The following is a 19,528-nucleotide window of genomic DNA, read 5'->3' on the forward strand; positions in this document are numbered from 1 at the left end:
TACTAGCATATAATGGATACAACAAAAATAATAACAAAGTCAATGCTAAAGAAAAACTTACAATATGCTAAGTCAATGATGTTTGGTATCATGAGATGCTCGGTGATAGCAATCCGGCTTCGGAATAGGTTCCTTGGCAATGGTGGACCTTCAGAGAGATGTGCTGGCAGTAGATAATCTCTAACACATTCTCTTCTTCTCTTCCTTCTTCCTCCTTGTTCTTTCTTCTTCTTGTTTCTTTTTTCTCTTGTATTTCTTCATCCAATTACTCAATAGAACTTACTCTCCATTAATAGAGCTTCAAGATGTCTTAAAACAAGCCAATAAGGTAGGTGGGATTCTTCAATGCATCACAGACAGGAGGGGAAAGTTTCACCTTCATTTTTCTCCAAATTCCCGAGCATAAGCTTGGTGTTCTATTGATGCAGATACGTAGAGGGTACTCAAAAAACAAAAACAAAAAAAGATCCCCACGTTGTTCGTTTAATGTATGCCTTCTAAAGGGGTTTTTCTTTAAAAAAATCATTTTCTCTCTCTCTCGCTTGACCATTGTGGCCTCTAGTGATGATATCATCTTGCGCGCTACAATTGGTGTGGCATTGGAGATTCGTCCTACATTGGCAATGTGAAGAACCTTCCCCCCCCCCCCCTCCCCTACTAGATATGTGGTAACTAGATTCTCCTTTCCACTTCAACAAAAATAGTACTGAAATTTTTTCACCTCCTATTTTCCTGAGTGTAGGTTTCAAATGTTTTTAAGTCAACTATACTTCCAAATCAAACACCTCAATGAAATGTTTTTTTTAAGTATTTGTTCATCATTTCATTTTACTTTATTTTACCACAAATTTTTATTGGAAAAAAGATTTCTTCATGATTGATGTTGATTTTCCTATCAGCACTCCCTTTCTTTTTAGCATGTGAAAAAAATGATGGAGTAGTTCTAACTATTGGATGTGTAAGGTATGATGTGGAATGATCACGTTTTTGTTACGTGAAAAAGTGATGGAGCAATTCCGATTGTTGGATGTCTCTAAGGCATGATATAATAATCATGTTTTTCACACCAAAATTATGGATATGTTTGAAATTTGACGTATGAGCAAGAGTTTTTAATCACTAATTTTTAGGTAAGAATATCATCAACAATATGTATCATATCGGAGAAAGAATGTCACCAGGTTGTGCCACACACGCCGCCCCTGCATCTAGAGTCCCTGACACAGGGGTGCGCAAAATAACATTTGTAAGCCTGATTATTTCAGGGGTTTCAAGGGGTGCAATAGTCATTTCACGCATCCTGTGTCACGGTGCAGGAACAGTGTGCACTGCACAACCGGATGACGATCTCTATCACATATCATAAATAAGGGAGAAAGTTCTATGTGGGGAAAAGTACGGCATACGCAATGCGCCCAAACACAGAGCGGCGAAAATGACCCCCATAAAAGGCAATAATGACTGACCTGTTGATGCCATCGCATGTGCATGGGTCATGCTCCCCACAGAGAACTCTTACCCCATATATAATTTTTTTATTTTTTTTGGTAAAATCCATATATAATTACTAATCCTACTTGAACTGGACATTCCGATTATTATGATACTGCTTCAATAATTCCTTGGCTCTATAAATAAATAAATGATATCTACTGAAGTAGCTCAATAATTAAGCAGTGGAGTTTTAACCTTTTGTTGTTGTTGTGCTTCACTACCACCTTCTGATTCTTTTTTTGATAGTAACCACCTTCTGATTCCACTTGCTTGCTTAGTAGTGTGACTGACGGGTCCTCCACGTGGTTGTTGCATTGCTAACACACGATTGGTATCCACTTTACAACCTGGCCCACCTCTATCCCCATTGGCATAAGACCCTCTGACACAAATCTGACGACAACACATGTACCACTTACTACCACTTATTTAATGAATCGCGATCCATCCGAACTAAACCTTACGGTGTTGAAACTTGAAAGTGTGCATCAAATGCAATACATGTGCATTAGGGACGATACCTTTAATTTTGTTTTCATTCATCAATAACAACAATATAACATTCTTCTTGCTACTACATTCCTTACACTGCAGGGTGTCTATTGCGCACCACTATTTGCTTTTAGGCTTTTAGCCTTCTACAGGGTAACAAACAAATATATGGATATTATATTGGACTTCAAGGATGGGCCGAGAAGTATGCTAGCAGGCCCACCAAAGGTGCATTGATATACGTAGTGGGCTCAGACTCTTGAAAGAATGGCCTTGAATCAGGGAAATCATCTGTACTGTTGGGCCCACCAACAACAGCTCCTACAAGCACGTTAGGGTTAGGGTTAGGACTGAGGTAGTAACGTGAGCCTTCTTTGCAACCAATGTGGGTCGGATGGGTCCCCACGGACGGAAGCGAACTTGCCCGATGGTGAATGCGTTGTGGATAACGTGCGCTGTATCCCACCATGTACGACATCCTTACCGGATTATCCCCTAGAATGTAGTCCACCTGGCAGCATTTCAGTACCCAATTAGAAATATTCGGTTAAAACGGTTATCCTTATCCCACCGAAGGACTAAAGTTAAATAATAACCGTTGGATTGTCAGATCTCACTATCGGTCCCCCACCGCAGGATTATTTTAAGGAGTTATAAAGGTGGGGAACAATACCTGTCGTTGGGCTAAGCGCTTGAGCTGAGCTGAGGTGGCTAATGTGTCTCCACATGGCACAAATTTATTGGAGTGGCTTAGGTAGTTAGAGTAGGCAAGTAGTAAGAAAGACAGCGACGTTACATGCTGCATGTTACTGCCTCCAGCTTTAAAGATAAGGCCACCTTTTTAAATTATTTTCAGAAATAAAAAATAAATCAGAATTTTAGATAGATCCGAAATTAAATCTTAAAATATTAAACTTTAAAATAAAAAATAAAAAAACTAACCTGGAGAATATTGGACTTGAGGATGAGAAATTCCTGGCAAAATCGAGCAAATGAAGCCATCCGCGTTTTGCTTAAAAGAATTAAAATAATCTGCCTTTCCCATTAATACTTCCTGAGAATTAAGGACAAATAATTAATTACATGTTACTTAATGAAGGAATTATCAGAGTATTATTGTCATTTCGAATAAAGCGTGATTCATAATGACGATTTTACCCTTAAGGAGACTGATGGGATGTCGGATACATCCCCAAGAAAAGTAAAAGGAAAGAATAATAGCGGGAATGGGAGGGAAAGTCATGAAACCATTCTCTCTGTCTTTCGGCACATGGAGGCAATCAGAGGGATGGGACCCACGAATTCAAGTGTCCCACCCGAAAAGTCAAAAAAATATACAATGCCATCACGTGAACGGTGAACCAATTAAAGACCTCTTTTTTTCTTTTACTTCATTTAAGACAATTCACCGTACGATTCGTTTCCAAAAAAGCATTCTGAACGGTCAGATCTAATGACCACGGTGTCCAAAAACGTTACCCTTTATAGAATGAACAAATGCACTGTACTAGATACTCGACCATGTAAAATGCCCTAACGTCCGACGAGAAACAGGAGCATAAAGACAAGAAAAACTGAGGGAAGAGAGACAAACGAAACATAAAGTCGTGTTTGGAAGGATTGATTACCTTGGAAATGAGGACGTTAATTCCGGCGTGTTTATTATCCCAACCAAACTCATTAATGGTATCTCCTGCGTGCAAGACCACCTCGTTCCTCACTATATACTCTCTGTATTCGCGCCTTCTCGATGCCTTGTGTAACCATGCAGCTCCCCAAAGCAACTCATCCTATTAAAATACGACACGAAAGCACAAAAACATAAAAATAAAAAACTAACCAAACTTTATGCCGATCGGACGGTAGATCACTAGATCATCAATCTTCTCACCTGGTACCCATTCACATCACAGTAGAACGGGCACACAACATGCTTCAAGCTCGTACTGTACGCACCTCGGTATTTGTCAGCAAACTCGAACACCTGGAAGACCCGTTAGTTCAAAGTTGAAATTACCGTGAGATATTGACCGGAATAGGATAGATTCAGTGTAAAACAGAACGTACATTAACGGCTCTGTCAAGTAGGAGACGGGAGTACGCAGGGTCACGTGATCGGAACACGATTGAAGCAGCAGCTAAAGCAGCGGCAGTTTCTCCTGCCACGTCAGATCCAGGGTGGGCCCGGTCGATCTTGAAAGCCGTGCGAAGAGTGTCCATATCTTCCGGCCGTTCCCAACAGTTGTGATCGGAGAGAGCGTCACCCACCTGGACATAAACGGTTTCCGGCACCGCTGTTACTTTCAAGAGGTAATCTGTCGCCCATTTAACGGACTTGACGGCATTTTTCAGCTCAGGGCCCATGTTCTTGCCGAAATCGATAATGCTCCATGACAGCAATGTTGTCGTGAAAGCCATCGGAAAGCCGAACTTGATGTTGTCGCCGGCGTCGTAGTAACCACCGGTCAGGTCAAGCTGTAACGAGAAAATGTAGGTTATTATCGGTGACAGAAAGGTGTAACGAACTTTTTTAACTAACTTACCCCAACGGAAGCGCCGTCTCTGAGAGCGGAATCGCGGCGCCACTTGACGCGTTGATCCGGAGGGAGCTTACCGGAGCGTTGGCCTTCGAAGAAGAGAATGCTCTTACGTAAGGCGCCGGAGTAGTCATGGCCACCGGAGGCAGCAGCGGAAGGAGGATGAAATGCCGCCACTACGAAAAGAAAGATGAAGTGAAGGAGTGCCGGGAAAGAAGGCGGAGATCGACGAGTGATTGGCGCCATTTTTCTTGCGGAAAGAGCAAAGGATCGCACTGACGTGGGAGTGCTTTTATAAGAGCTTCTTCCACTTCCACTTCCACTTTGGATTCTTCATTCTGAGAATGGTAGGATTAACACGTGTAGTTTTGTTATTGGTTGGGAGTATGACACCAATGGGTCTACGTGCTTGACCGGTTCTGTTATTGGGACTAAGCAATTGACGGTTCGGAGTGGTGAACCGGATTTGGGTCATGTGAGTATGTGACCGTTGGGACATGGGAATATGGGTCAAAGCCTCAAAGGGTCAAAGCAGGGTAGGGTTGAATTACAACTTACAAGTTTACACTTACACACTAAAGCTAGTGAACAATAAGTGCGGACCATGGTGAAGTCAGTAGTACTTGCTGATAACAGAATGGAAGGTGTATAAGGGAAGGTTATTTATGTGGTCCCAGGCTGCTAAGGCAATTCAATTAGACCGTTATGGTGTTTGGGTACAGAGTTGAACCTGACAAAAAGACTTGTCCATTTTTGCCGAATAAAGACATGTTCTTCTCCTAGTAGTGAAAGGGATGAGACTTGGTAGATCGCCTGGGGGCCCGATCAGGCTGGCACTAATTGGGATAAAGGCACGGTTTAATTTAGTGCAGTTAAATAGAGTTTTAAGACCCATGAAAGAAATATTTTGGCTCCATTCAACTCTGGACCCAATCCAGAGGTAGTAAATCAGGCCATGAGTGTGGAAAGAATTATGTTAGGCTCTAAACTGTTCAAGCTCTCTATGGCTATGGCAGAGCCAGAGACACAATCATGATGACGGCCAAAGGGAGTTTACATGAAAATATCAATAGGAGTGGGATTTCTGCCTTTTACAAGGGCAGGTGATCATTTCACAAGGTTTGTGTCAAGATGCAAGATCCATGCTTCCAGACATGGTCCTTGTTCCCTATATATATACCAAAATCGACTAATAACAATCAAATAATGGATTGATAAGAACCCTCAACCTGAAATCGAACCTAGCGATCTGAGACTGACTAGAGTCAAATCTCACCTTAACAAGTCAGCTTCAATTTGAGCGATACATGCAAAACCAAAAATAAAAATTGTAAAAAATTCAATTTAGACCAAACCGATTGTTTGACATCATTATAGATTCATTTTCAATGGAAGCTAAGCTGTTGTTACTTCTTCAGAGCATGGTTCGGAATCTTGGATTGGATTGAATTGGTATCACTCATGATCGATCTGACAAGGTTTTCTTGGATCGGTCGATCCGATCCAATATTTATCATTTTTTTTTTGGGGGGGGGGGGGGGAGTTGTTATCAATATTTTGAGGATTTTGACCAATTTTTTGAATTTCTTACTGATTCATACCGATTTTTAGTATTTTATTAATGTTAATAATTTTGTCCGATCCAAACTCAATTCAATAAAACCGAACTTTTATCATTTTTACCAATCCGGATCGATATCTACCTTTGTCGATCCCGAGTTTGGTACTGAATTATGAACCTTGCTTCAGAGGCTTCGGTTTATTGCAAGAGAAATAAGAGAAAAGAAAAATCAAATCAAAACTAACATGAAATCTTTTGTAATTATTACTACACCTAAAATGGTTGTATAACAAATTTAAAACATGCTAAATAGATAGAGAGAGACCTATATGCCGCTGCTTACACATCAAACCAACAACAAATAACGAAATAGCATTTTTAATGATAAAGTGAAAAGGGTACCCACATATTTAATAAGAAAAGAGGCCATGATATAGAAATACATTCTTTATTTTTCATGGTTATTATATTTTTAAATCAAAATCCATAATTTTAAAAAGGAAAATAAAGATTTCATTTAAAAAGTAGAGTCCTTCTAAGGATCACTATGCCAAGTGAATTAGATTGCTTCACTACGACTTTTTTACCCATACTTTTTAGTCTAAGTTGTTCAATATGTTGACATGTTACTATTGGAATTTCATAGAGTAAGGGCTCTACTAAATCTCTCTCTCACTCTCAAACTTTGCAAGCAACCCCCTACTTTCGGACTGCTCTGTCCACCGTGGCGAAGCTGGATGGTCCAGCCCACTAAATGATAGTAAAATCGGGGACGGTCCAGCTCCCACCACGGTTGGATAGAATCCTTTTCCCTACTCCCGCAATCTTACACCATGAAACAAATCATCTCCGTACTCTCGCAATATTGAAATTACAGAATTACCCATTTACTAACAATGCAAGCGGACCTAGTGCGTTCTACTCGAGTCCCCATGGCCCTAAAAAACGAGAGAGAGAGAGAGAGAAATTAATTTGGGCTCACTTTAATGGAGATTTCAAGAAGTGGGCCTTAGTGGGTGTGGTGGCTCTCTTGCAAGGAATTTTTAACTTTTAACGGGTTTGGTCCCCGAGTTTTGAGCTCGATGCCTCGAGAGAGAGAGAGAGAGGGTGTAGGTTTGGTATAGTTTATTTGATTGTAAAATTGCCATTCTTGTCTTCAATATATTGACTAACGTGCACGATGTCATGGGCAAAAAATTATAGTGAAGCTATCAACTTCATTCTTCATGGTTGATATAAGATGTGATTCATCAAGGACCATTGATCCACAAAGGTAATCACCACCATTGTTTTCCAAGCAAACTCGACGGGGCCAAATATTCCATTTACCTTTTATTCTAACAAATCGTACACAAGGCATAATGCCTATATATACACCATCATGAATGAGATAGAGAATACAATTTAGAATTCACTTTTCACTCCTTCTCTGTCATGGTATCGTAGCCGTAAAAGCTTTATCGAATACCTTATTTCTTCTCCAATGCCATCATCGTCCTTCTCTTCTCGCACCCTTTCCTATTACCACCTTAGTAACCTAGTTGCAGTAAACTAGATGGAACCAATCGTTAGGGTTAGGGTTTTACAAGGTTGCTTAAAGCATTACACCCTGAGTATCTAGTTTGGAATACCTGCATCACGCTTGCCTCCGACTAGTATATATAGGAAAACTAGGGTTTAGGTCAAATGGACTAATTACTAGATTGCCCTCACACTGGGCATTAATACAAGTAGGATTATATTAGAACATATAAAGGGATATTACATAAATACCCTTACAATCTCCTCCTATGTTCTACATATATCCATTACACATGTATAGGAACCATTGTTCAATCAGTAATTGAATCAATATAAATTGAATATCAATAATCCAATAAATCAAATACGAAATAAGTAAACTTCAAGAAATAAAACTAGGGTTTTAGATCAAAACTAAACCCAACAATAAATCCGAAGTTCCACATGCAAGTGGCTAAACCAAAAGAAATAATCAAAAGAAAAAGCCCTTGCAATCCATGTGACTTTACTCATCAAGTAAGTCATCCTCATCGAGATCCGATTCAACCGTTCTCCTCCATCTTCGCCATTCTCTCGTAATTTGTCAAATATGAATTTCATAAGATATTATGAAATTCAATCATTTGCACAATAGTATCTAGTTTTCAATCATTTGCACAATAGTATCTAGTTCAATAATAAGAACTTAGTACATTTCATATATGGTGAAGGTAAATCAAAAAACAATAAGTATCATCATCAAGTTTCTTTACAAGAACTAATCCCTTGTTTGTTCTATAAACTACATAAATAAAGGTACCACACCAAAGCAACAAAACCACCTCCCCCCCCCTTTTTTTCAATCAATCCTAGTGTAAATACTGACAAGGTGGATCTTGCCTCCCAAATACACCTGCATCGGCCTTCAAAAGGAGTAATTTCTCTTGACAAAGGTTTGGACAAAGAAGGCTTTCGGCCAAAACAAGCCGGTAGAATAATCTCTGATTCTCTGTGTAGGCATTGACAGTCATAGTGCCGGTTGATCCCACGAAAGTAGCTTCTAATGTGTCGACTGTCCCCCCCCCCCCCCCCCCCCCCCCCCCCCCCCCCCCCCCCCCCCCCCCCCCCCCCCCCCCCCCCCCCCCCCCCCCCCCCCCCCCCCCCCCCCCCCCCCCCCCCCCCCCCCCCCCCCCCCCCCCCCCCCCCCCCCCCCCCCCCCCCCCCCCCCCCCCCCCCCCCCCCCCCCCCCCCCCCCCCCCCCCCCCCCCCCCCCCCCCCCCCCCCCCCCCCCCCCCCCCCCCCCCCCCCCCCCCCCCCCCCCCCCCCCCCCCCCCCCCCCCCCCCCCCCCCCCCCCCCCCCCCCCCCCCCCCCCCCCCCCCCCCCCCCCCCCCCCCCCCCCCCCCCCCCCCCCCCCCCCCCCCCCCCCCCCCCCCCCCCCCCCCCCCCCCCCCCCCCCCCCCCCCCCCCCCCCCCCCCCCCCCCCCCCCCCCCCCCCCCCCCCCCCCCCCCCCCCCCCCCCCCCCCCCCCCCCCCCCCCCCCCCCCCCCCCCCCCCCCCCCCCCCCCCCCCCCCCCCCCCCCCCCCCCCCCCCCCCCCCCCCCCCCCCCCCCCCCCCCCCCCCCCCCCCCCCCCCCCCCCCCCCCCCCCCCCCCCCCCCCCCCCCCCCCCCCCCCCCCCCCCCCCCCCCCCCCCCCCCCCCCCCCCCCCCCCCCCCCCCCCCCCCCCCCCCCCCCCCCCCCCCCCCCCCCCCCCCCCCCCCCCCCCCCCCCCCCCCCCCCCCCCCCCCCCCCCCCCCCCCCCCCCCCCCCCCCCCCCCCCCCCCCCCCCCCCCCCCCCCATCCCAACAAGGGATATAATATCATATAAAGGGTGACTAGGACGACGCGTGTCATCCTACTAAACGCGCCGGATCACGACACGGTGTCCCAGCGACGATCATATCAATATTAACACAATATAATATTAGAATGCGAGAAAAGAGGAATATTACATTCCAATGATCGAGTAGTATTGCGGAAGCGTATATATCGAATAGTTACAAGATGTTCAAAGCTAAATGATAAATACAGTAATTAGTTACATTTTCAATGACCATCTAATAACTATCAAAAACGGTATAATAGTAAGTACTTCACCATAGGCCTTAGCCTCAAAAGTAATCAAAAAGGGATCGAGTTCCGAATATCCTCACGGCCCGTAGGCACAATCATCGCAAGGACACCCGTCGCCATGTTCCTCAAACACGGCCTCCGGTTCCTCCTCACCGATCTCATCGTATCCCGAGGGCTGAACTCCAAGTCCCGCGAGATATCCGTCACCTGCATCATAATCTAAAAAAATGTGCGCACGAGGGGGTTAGCTCCACTGAGCCAGTGAGGGGATGGGAATGCACAAACACGCAATTCACATAGTCCAATGATGCATGCACATGTTAAGTTCATTTTTCCACCTAACAAACAACTAAGTCAATGGCATATGCTACTGTGACAACTCGGGAGACACTGTGGGTCACTTAACTTATCGCCACAATGAAACCTCAATTGTCACGTGGGACCTACGCCGATCGAAGCCTCCAAGACCACTCGGTGGCGGACCCACGATAACCAATACTACCATGGTGGCCTCTCCCACCTCCACAGAATCCGGTGTCGATTACCCAACACCTAAACCCCTGTTGGTAAGGGTCGTAGCATAAGGGTGTGAAATCCTAGCCACAATATACTACATGCAAGTCCTATCGTCCGAGAGGTAATCCGGCGCATCAACTTTTCATCCGGTTTAGTGCCCGGTTACCGCACGGCCGCAGCGCATCTGATTCAACATGACATTCAACAAAATTTCTTCATAAATGTATATAGTGTTCGGGTTCGCACCGGTACCCAAACGCAAGACCCATCAAGGTATCACATTACCAATCAACATTATAACAATTGTATATAAGAGTATGCAATATGCACAAACATGCTTATTAATTATAATGATTACATAATATATAATGCAATAATACTAACAAGCCCAAACGACCAAACCCACTCACAACGTATACGCCAAGCACCACGATTATCGTTGTCGCCTCGATCAAGCAATAAGCCACAAAAGTGAATATTTTAACCTATACAAGGAGTGGAATAAGGTTACACGAGCGAAAGGAACGGATCCCGAAGGTCTCCCATAAACACTTAAGTATAAGGTTTGAGAGACGAAGTGGTTGCGGAGTGGTTTCATGCCCAAATTCTGCAACCACATGTAAATCCTAGGAAACCGGGGTTGGGACAGTTTTAGTCAAGGTCGGATGCGGTGTGGTTTGAAAAACTGAATCGAGTGTAAATCCGAGCTTCACGGGGCTCAGGACAATTTTTGTCAAGGTCGGATGCGGATGTGGTTTGAGAAAAATTGAATCGAGTGTAAATCCGACCTTCACGAGAATCCTTCTCGGGAAGGTAATTTCGGGTGGTTTCTTGCAGTGCGAAACCACATGTAAACCCTCACACCTTGGGTCCAAAATCCGAAGGATTCCCCTCCAAGGACCCCATTTCAAGTGGTTTTAAAGCACAAGGACTTCTAGAAAACTCCATCCTAAGCTCATTAGGGTCCAACCTTAAATCTCTCAAATGGCAATGAGAACCCTCACATTAGAGCTCATAATGGAGTGAACTAACTCCACCATAGCTTGGCTTTAAAGCTCCATCTACTCCCTAGGTTCCAAGAGAGATCTAGGTCAATCTCTCCCATTACCCAACCCCTTTTAAAATTCAAAATAGAAGAAGGAAGAAGGTTCAATAGCTTACCTTCCCCCCAAGATGAGAGCTCCACGATTTATGGCCCAAGAGATGGGGTCTCCACCTTCCTCCAAGCCTCTCTCTCCTTCCTCTTTCTCTTTCTCTCCTCTTTCTCTTTCTCTTTCTCTCCTCCACGATTTAGGGTAGAAGAGGATGTTGAAGAAGAAGTGATGTTCTCTCTCTCCCTCATGGACTCATTTATAATAAATGGGTCTATGGGTACCCTTAGTCAAATGGGTCATGAGGCCTAATGGGTCAACCCATTAGTCCTATGTGGGTAAGTGGATGGGATAACCCATCATTGGGTCAATAGGTTATATGGGCCTGCCCACAACCTCAATTAGGGAAAAGCCCATTCTTAGATGGGTTCATATGAGATGGGTTTAAGTCCCCAATGTACTTCCTAAAGGTACGCGGGACCCGAACTTAAATTATTCCCTTCTCTCATGAAATAGCTCGGCGGTTCAAGCCCGGACCCGCGCCGAGGTTACCAAGGGAAGAATAATTAATAAGTCTTGAGGCTAGAACTTACTTTTCCCCCTGTCATGGTTTATTACCCATGACCCCGAACAGCTTCGCCACGGCAATGCTAAGCTCATCACCGAACGAAATATCCACCTGAGGTGACGGTCCAGGATGCTCTCTCCTGAACTCCTCGCTTCCCGGGCTGATACTTGGAGGGTAGTCGACGAAGTCGCCGTCCACGAACTTTCCCCACTGGCGGTTGAGGAATCTTTCCTCCACAGGCAAACCCGTGCTGTGGTCAACGATTTTGTAGCTAGGTTTGACCATCATGGAGAACAGGTCACCAGCATACATGGCAGCGGTATCTACACGTCACGAGAAGAAATGATATTTAATTATATCCCGGGGTACGGGTATAACATCCCCCCCACCTTATAAGAAATTTCGTCCTCGGAATTTGATGTACCTTGTAGATAGGCAAGAAAAGGGTATTTCGCCCGCATTTCTACCTCTGCCTCCCAAGAAGCTTCCTCTTCCGGATGGTTGCACCATTTTATCTTCACATAATGAATGGGCGGTTGCGAAGATGAACAACCTTCTTGTCCAAAATCTTTTCGAGGCAGACTCTTTATAGGACATGTCGGCCGCAAGTTACGGTGGTTCATGCGTCAATACATGGCTTGGATCATGGACATACTTCCTCAACATGGACACGTGGAAGACGTCGTGCACACCTTCTAAAGAGGGAGGGAGTGCTAACCGATATGCCACCGGTCCAATCCGTGCAAGGATCTCAAAAGGTCCTATAAATCTCGGACTCAGCTTGCCCTTCTTGCTGAAACGCATCACCCCTTTGGAGGGTGATACCTTAAGGAACACTTTATCACCGATAGTGAACTCAAGGTCCTTCCGTCTCAAGTCTGCATAACCCTTCTGCCTGGACTGAGCCGCCTTGATCCGCTCACGAATCAAGTCCACCTTCTCGCATGTTGCCTGAATCAACTCGGGTCCAAGAATACGCCGTTCACCTACTTCGTCCCAATATAACGGTGTCCGACACTTCTTCCCATACTGAGCCTCAAACGGTGCCATGCCTATAGTAGCCTGGTAACTGTTATTGTAAGCAAACTCAATAAGTGAGAGATGCTCGTCCCAGCTGCCTTGCATATCAATGGCACAGGCTCGGAGCATATCTTCTAATGTCTGAATAGTCCTCTCCGACTGTCCGTCGGTTTGAGGGTGGAAGGCTGTACTAAAACTCAACAGTGTACCCATTGCCTTCTGAAAACCCCCCCCAGAACTTAGATGTAAATCTGGGATCCCGATCGGAGATGATGCTGACAGGAACTCCGTGTAGACGAACTACATTATCAATGTACAAGCGAGCCAGCTTGTCCATCGAATAGGTAATCTTCATGGGGATGAAGTGAGCCGTCTTTGTTAATCACATCGCGACAACCCATATGGTATCGACACCTCTAGGCGTGCGGGGCAACCCGGTGACAAAATCCATGGTAACATGCTCCCACTTCCACTCGGGAACAGCAATGACGTAAGAGGCCATGAGGCATTGTCCGTCCGCCTTCACCTGGCGACAAGTAAGACATTTTGCCACATACTCAGCCACATCCCTTTTCATTCCACTCCACCAGTAATATTCCTTCAGATCTCTATACATCTTCGTACTACCTGGATGAATAGAATAGGGAGAGTCATGGGCCTCGGCTAACACTTCCTTCCTCAACTGAGGGTTACTAGGAACACATAGCCGTTGTCTGAACATGAGGACACCACTCTCTGTTAAAGTAAAATCCAGTTCCCGCTGCGTGTCCCCCTTGATAGCCTCGATAACCTTTTGAATCTCCTCATCAGAAGCCTGGGCTGATTGAATTCGCCCTACCAGTGTGGATTGTATTGATAAAGCTGATAGAGATAAGGTAACACCATCAACCAGTAATTCCAGGTCCATCCTTCTAGCTTCCTCAATGAGTTTCTCCTTTGGTGCTAATGATGCGGTGACAAGGCGAGATTTCCGGCTCAGCGCATCCGCTACTACATTTGCCTTGCACAGGTGGTAATGGATAGTACAATCATAATCTTTCAACAACTCCAACCAATCTTGCCTCATATTGAGCTCCTTTTGTGTAAAGAAGTATTTGAGGCTCTTGTGATCCTTGTATATTTCGCTCTTCTCACCATATAAATAATGTCTCCGGATCTTGGAGCGAAAACCACGGCGCAAGCTCCAAATCATGGGTCGGGTAGTTCTTCTCATAGTCCTTCAATTGCCGAGAAGCATAGGCCACTACCTTCCCATCTTGCATTAGAACACAACCCAAGCCCATTTTAGATGCATCACTGTAGACTACCATCCCTCCAGTACCATTAGGAATGGTAAGTCTTTGGAGCGGAAACTAACCTCGCTTGAGCTCTTGGAAGCTCTTTTCACGGCTATCGGACCACTCAAACTTCACTCCCTTTCGGGTCGGTCGTGTCATAGGAGCGGAGAGCCTTGAGAAGTTCTCAATAAATCTCTGTAATGCTAGTCCCAGGAAACTACGAATGTCCGCCACATTCTTGGGTATCGCCCGATCAACTCTGACTTCACCTTGCCAGGGTCAACCTCTATACCCTTACCAGAAACAAGGTGTCCCAGAAATGCCACCTGTTGTAGCCAAAACTCACACTTACTGAATTTGGCGTACAACTGTTTCTCCCTTAGGCGTTGCAATACTAGGCGAAGATGGTCTGCGTGCTCCTCCTCGCTCTTGGAATAGACCAAGATGTCATCAATGAAGACAATGACATACTTGTCTAGAACATCGTGGAACACCCGGTTCATCAACTCCATAAAGGCGGCCGGGGCATTGGTCAGCCCAAAGGACATGACCAAGAACTCATAATGACCATAGCGAGATCGAATCTTTGTCTTCTGATATCACTATTTCGATCTTCAATGATGGTACCCTGCCAGGAGATCAATTTTCGAGAACACCTTAGCACCTGTAGTTGATCGAATAGGTCATCGATCCTAGGCAAAGGATACCTGTTCTTGATTGTCAATTTGTTGAGCTCACGGTAGTCAATGCATAGACGCATACTACCGTCCTTCTTTTTCACAAACAACACAGGTGCTCCCCAAGGAGATACACTGGGTCTAATGAAACCCTTCTTCAACAGGTCATTCAACTGCTCTTGTAGCTCCTTTAACTCAGTTGGGGCCATCCTGTAAGGTGCCTTGGATACTAGGGCTGCACCGGGAATGAGATCTATCATGAACTCTGTCTCGCGATCGGTGGCAACGCGTTAGATCCTCGGGAAAGACATGCGGAAAGTCTTTCACCACGTACAACTCTTCCAAAGGCCGCCTTTGGCTTGATGTCTATCACGGATGCTAGATAACACACGACATCCCTCTCGCCAACAACCACGTACTTGGAGGCGGAGATGATAACTTTCTTGGGTCTCTCCGCTTAGTACCCATAAACACAAACTCTTCACCTTATTGGTTTGAATAGAACCTTCCTCTCGAAGCAGTTAGGCGGCTTTGTGAGTTGATAGCCAATCCATTCCCAAAATCACATCAAAGTCTTTCATATCCAGCGATTACTAAGCTTGCTTGAGTCGTGACCACCCACACATACCGGGCAAGGATCACAAACCGAGTTAAGTTAACCTTGCTACCCGTTGGTGTCTTGACTATCGAGTTTCGGGCCATTAGCTTTGGTTCAATGGACATCTTCTTAGCAAAACTAGGGGACACAAAGAGTGTGATGCCCCGAATCAAATAAAGCATAAGCGGTGAGAGCAAACAAGAACGACACACGACAAGCACAGACAACCAATCATAGAAACAAAAGCTATTATATGCACATCTTAAGAGTAGAGTGCATTACCATGTAATAACTTGGGATCGGCCTGGGCCTCTTCATTTGTCACGAGAATACACCCGACCTTGAGATCTATGGGCCGGAGCGGGGAAGAAGAGAACGCACAATGCCTTGGCTTGGGGTGCCCTTTGTGTAGCTGCACTGGAGGACCTATCATCCGAGGATGAGGGACAGTCTCGAACCATATGCCCGGACTCCTTGCAATTGTAACATATAAGAGTCTGGGAACCATAGTGAGGAGTTGAGGTAGGCCTGGGCGCTTGCACCGCATCTGACCTCCGGGACTGGACCGGAAAAGTAGTAGTGTAGGATCCTCTCTTTTGGAATTTTGTGGATCCCCTAGGTTCGTGAGAGGTCATGGGTCTTTTACCAGCCTGAATGGCCCTGTAATTCTCTCTCTGCTGGTCCTCAATCACCTTAGCGGCCTGGACCGTCTCAGCATAAGTAGGGTACTTGTGTAGCACCACAGAAGTACTAATGCTAGGTCTAAGCCCCTTCTCAAACTTCCTAGCCTTCACATTCTCGGCCTTCATGTGTACCGGGGCGAAGTAAAACAGCTCCTCAAAAGCTTGCTGGTACTCAAGGACCGATTTGGATCCTTGAAAGAAGCTCATAAACTCAGACTCCTTCCTATCACGGAAGTTTTGAGGGAAGAAATTTTTGAAGAAGACTTCCTTGAATTGAGCCCAAGTTGCCTCTGGGTGAGTTGCCCAAAAATGGTCTTTAGAGGAGAGCCACCACGCATCAGAATCACCCCGGAGCTGGTAGGTAGCACACCGGATCTTGTCCGTGTCATTGCACTGTATCACTTCAAAGATTCTCTCAAGATCCCTTATAAATGTTGCCGGGAAAAAGGAATCATGGGCCATCTTGTAGAAGGTTGGAGGACGATGTTTCTGAAATCTCTCCGATAACCTAGCAGCATCCACCCAAGCCGAGTCACCGCATGGACCGAAGGAGCCACGAAGTGGAAGGTAGAATAGGTCTTGCACCTCTTGTGTCAAAGGAATTCGCGGTGGCTTGAGCCAGGAGGAACACTAGGTGCAGGAGAACCCACGGGCGGTGGGGAGGATTGACTTGCACGGGAGGAGGCACGGCTGCCTTTCCCTAACAAAGGCTTGGAACATAGCCGTCATGTTTTGCATAAATTGGCGTTGCTCTTGTTGCGCCTCCCTATGCTCTCGTTCCATGGATTGCAACCTATTGCTCAACAACGCGGCGACATCCGCATTATTACTAATTGGCGGTGCTACCGGTAGAACCGTATTCGAAGCCTCACCGGCCTCTTCCCTAGCAGGAGAACGGTTGGCATTTGACCGTGTATTAACCATGGTTCACACCTGGTTACAGTCAACACCCACAGTTATAGGCACAATAGCAATATTAAGCAAACCAATCAAAAATCGATTTGCAAAGGTAAACATAGGTTACACGAGGGGTAAGGGAAGCAATAATGAGGGTAATAAGCATTAGAAACAAGTTGGTTAAGCAAAACAGGGTCAAAAAACCCTTTCTGGCCGGGTCGGATTTACATGCGGTTTCACTAGGCTGCATCCGAGTGTAAATCCGACATTCACAGGACCAAAGTCTGGTCTCGGGAAACCGCGGATTCACAGTCGGTTTCAAAATTGTGCATCCGAGTGTAAAACCGCATGGTCAAAAAAACAGAATTTCTAACTCGAAACTCTCTTTCAAAACCCAAATTCCTTTTTCCAAACACCCCCTACGCTCTGGAGAACCCAAAACCGCACTCGTCCCTTGCTCCCTCTCCCTTCTAGGTGGATTTTTGGCACTCAATCCACGCACAACAGATCCGATCGAGTTCAGGTATGCCCTCTTCCCTCTTTATCGATCTATCTCTTTCTCCTTTCGACTTCTATTATGGAGAAACCCCAAAATCCATTTCGGGTTTACAAGATTTGGGTTTTTTTTTGTTTTCTCCTAGCTAAATAGATGGATTATTGTCCATTCTCCATTCGTTTCCCATCATATGCAACCTAGTTGAGGTATTTCCCCCCAAATTTGCACCTTCACCATGGGTTTGGGTTGGATTTTGGAGAAATCCCAAAACCCTAACCGAAATTCTATGTCTTTTTGCCCAATTCAAGTTCGGTTTTGCTAGGTAGGCTTGGTGTATATAATTTGGGGTTGTCTCAAGCCATTACTTATTTATTTCTTGCAAATTGGAACTTCAAGAATCACATCTGAATTTTCTTTTAGAGATTCAAGCATTATTTACTACTATTTAGCTCCATATATTGCTTGAACTAGGTATTTAGTATAAACTTCATGTTTTAGGTATACTATGGCCATGTATGTATATTGTTTACTATGCCATTCAACTTCCAAACACAAAACTGAAAATTTCCTCTTTGGATTTCTTAGTAAATTTCTTATCAAATCAGTCCAACTTTGTTTGAACTAATTGCTTGTATGATATAATGCTTCTCCAAGCATAATGTGGCCATGTACATTTATCCTCTATGATTGCATCTACATGTTGGCCATGCATTCCCTTTTCCTAACTCTAGACCATTCACAACCAAATTTTCTAGAAAGTTTCCGTAATTTGTTTCTTGAATTTAGTTTAATTCTATCTCCTTTCATTGTATATCTGCTTAGACCTTAATATCCAAGCATGGACTTAATATGTTTCTGTATTCTCGACCTTCTTTGGTTGCAGGTTAGGGAATCTAAATGGCTCCTAGAACAAGGCGTGCACGGGCCGAACAAGCTGCCCTGTTGCTTTGGATGCACTATGGTTCCAAGACCTAGAGAAAGCAGGAGATGTACCAAGACCACTTTCGCTTTAAGAGTATCTTGGAGGGGAGAGATGTGGTACTGGAAGACCTCAAGGCCTACAAGGTAGGGCCGAGATTTGAAGCACTGGGGTGGTCCAACCTCCTCAACCTTCCAGAGCCATTCTATCCCAAGCTCGTTCGTCACTTCTACGCCAACCTGCACACCGAGAACCTAGGCACGCGAGATTACCGGATCCTCTCTTATGTCAAGGGAGTCACCATATCCTTCACAGGGGCACAGTTGGCAGGCATCCTCAATGTAGCTATCTGGGGAGAGAAGACCTACTGCGCACCATGGAAGAATCCCTACTCCTTTCTCAGGAGAGAGGCATACAGGGAATTGTACAGGGAGCTTACACGTGGGGCATTCGAGAAGAAAGTGCCTGAGACTTCTTTTGCCAATTCTCCCAGGATACTGAGCCGGATTGTGCAGCACAACATCGTGCCTATAGCAGGTCACCGCACCATGCCTTCCATCTTCGTAGGCTATGTGGCCTATCACCTCTACAAAGGCATTCCCATCTGCTTGCCCTACATTATCATGCGGACCATGGATCATGCGGGGCGAAATCCCAGGAGGAACTTAGATTTACCCTATGGGAGGTTGCTCACCACTATTTTTCAGCATTTTGGAGTTGACTTGAGTGAGGAGGATCAAGACTTAACCGAAGATCCACCTCTAGATCGAAATGCAGTGGCGAGGATGCGAATTGCGATGGATGCATATAGTGATGGGGAGCCATTGGTCCCAGCGAGGGTCACGGGCACGAGCCTCGGTGCAGGAGCCTCCTCCTCGGCATTGTGCATGCGGCCTCTTCATCCGCCTTTGCTCCTAGTGGAGTCGACATCGACGAGGATTCTTGCAACTCTGGGCCAGATGAGCACCAGCATGGCTCAGGGGTTTGAAGGAGTGAACACTAGGCTCGATGCATCAGACAGACGCATGGAGAGCCTCGAGCAGCAGATGGAGGACTTGCACTCCTACCTCCATGATGAGGGCACGAGAGG

General features: G+C 45.7%; 1 protein-coding gene across 1 annotated transcript; it reads right to left on the reverse strand.

The window, feature by feature from the left end:
• Nucleotides 1–2,040: 2,040 nt before the first annotated feature.
• LOC122649571 (endoglucanase 8-like) lies at nt 2,041–4,785 on the reverse strand. Its single transcript, XM_043842769.1, has 7 exons — nt 4,530–4,785; nt 4,054–4,461; nt 3,878–3,970; nt 3,615–3,776; nt 2,929–3,040; nt 2,660–2,823; nt 2,041–2,497 (listed from the first exon to the last, which is right to left on the reverse strand). The coding sequence occupies exons 1-7, from the start codon at nt 4,767–4,769 to the stop codon at nt 2,174–2,176; spliced, it is 1,503 nt and encodes a 500-aa protein (XP_043698704.1). The 5' UTR covers nt 4,770–4,785; the 3' UTR covers nt 2,041–2,173.
• Nucleotides 4,786–19,528: the final 14,743 nt, after the last annotated feature.

This window comes from Telopea speciosissima, chromosome 2 (genome assembly GCF_018873765.1).
Source record: "Telopea speciosissima isolate NSW1024214 ecotype Mountain lineage chromosome 2, Tspe_v1, whole genome shotgun sequence".
Classification (NCBI taxonomy): Eukaryota; Viridiplantae; Streptophyta; class Magnoliopsida; order Proteales; family Proteaceae; genus Telopea; species Telopea speciosissima.

Excerpts from the sequence above, each read along its gene's own strand:
- LOC122649571 (XM_043842769.1), bottom strand. The coding sequence starts at position 4,769 with ATGGCGCCAATCACTCGTCGATCTCCGCCTTCTTTCCCGGCACTCCTT. Across the intron at positions 4,462-4,529 it reads GAGACGGCGCTTCCGTTGGG|CTTGACCTGACCGGTGGTTA; the intron begins GTAAGTTAGTTA and ends TTCTCGTTACAG. Across the intron at positions 2,824-2,928 it reads TCAAGTCCAATATTCTCCAG|GTGGCCTTATCTTTAAAGCT; the intron begins GTTAGTTTTTTT and ends TAATTTAAAAAG.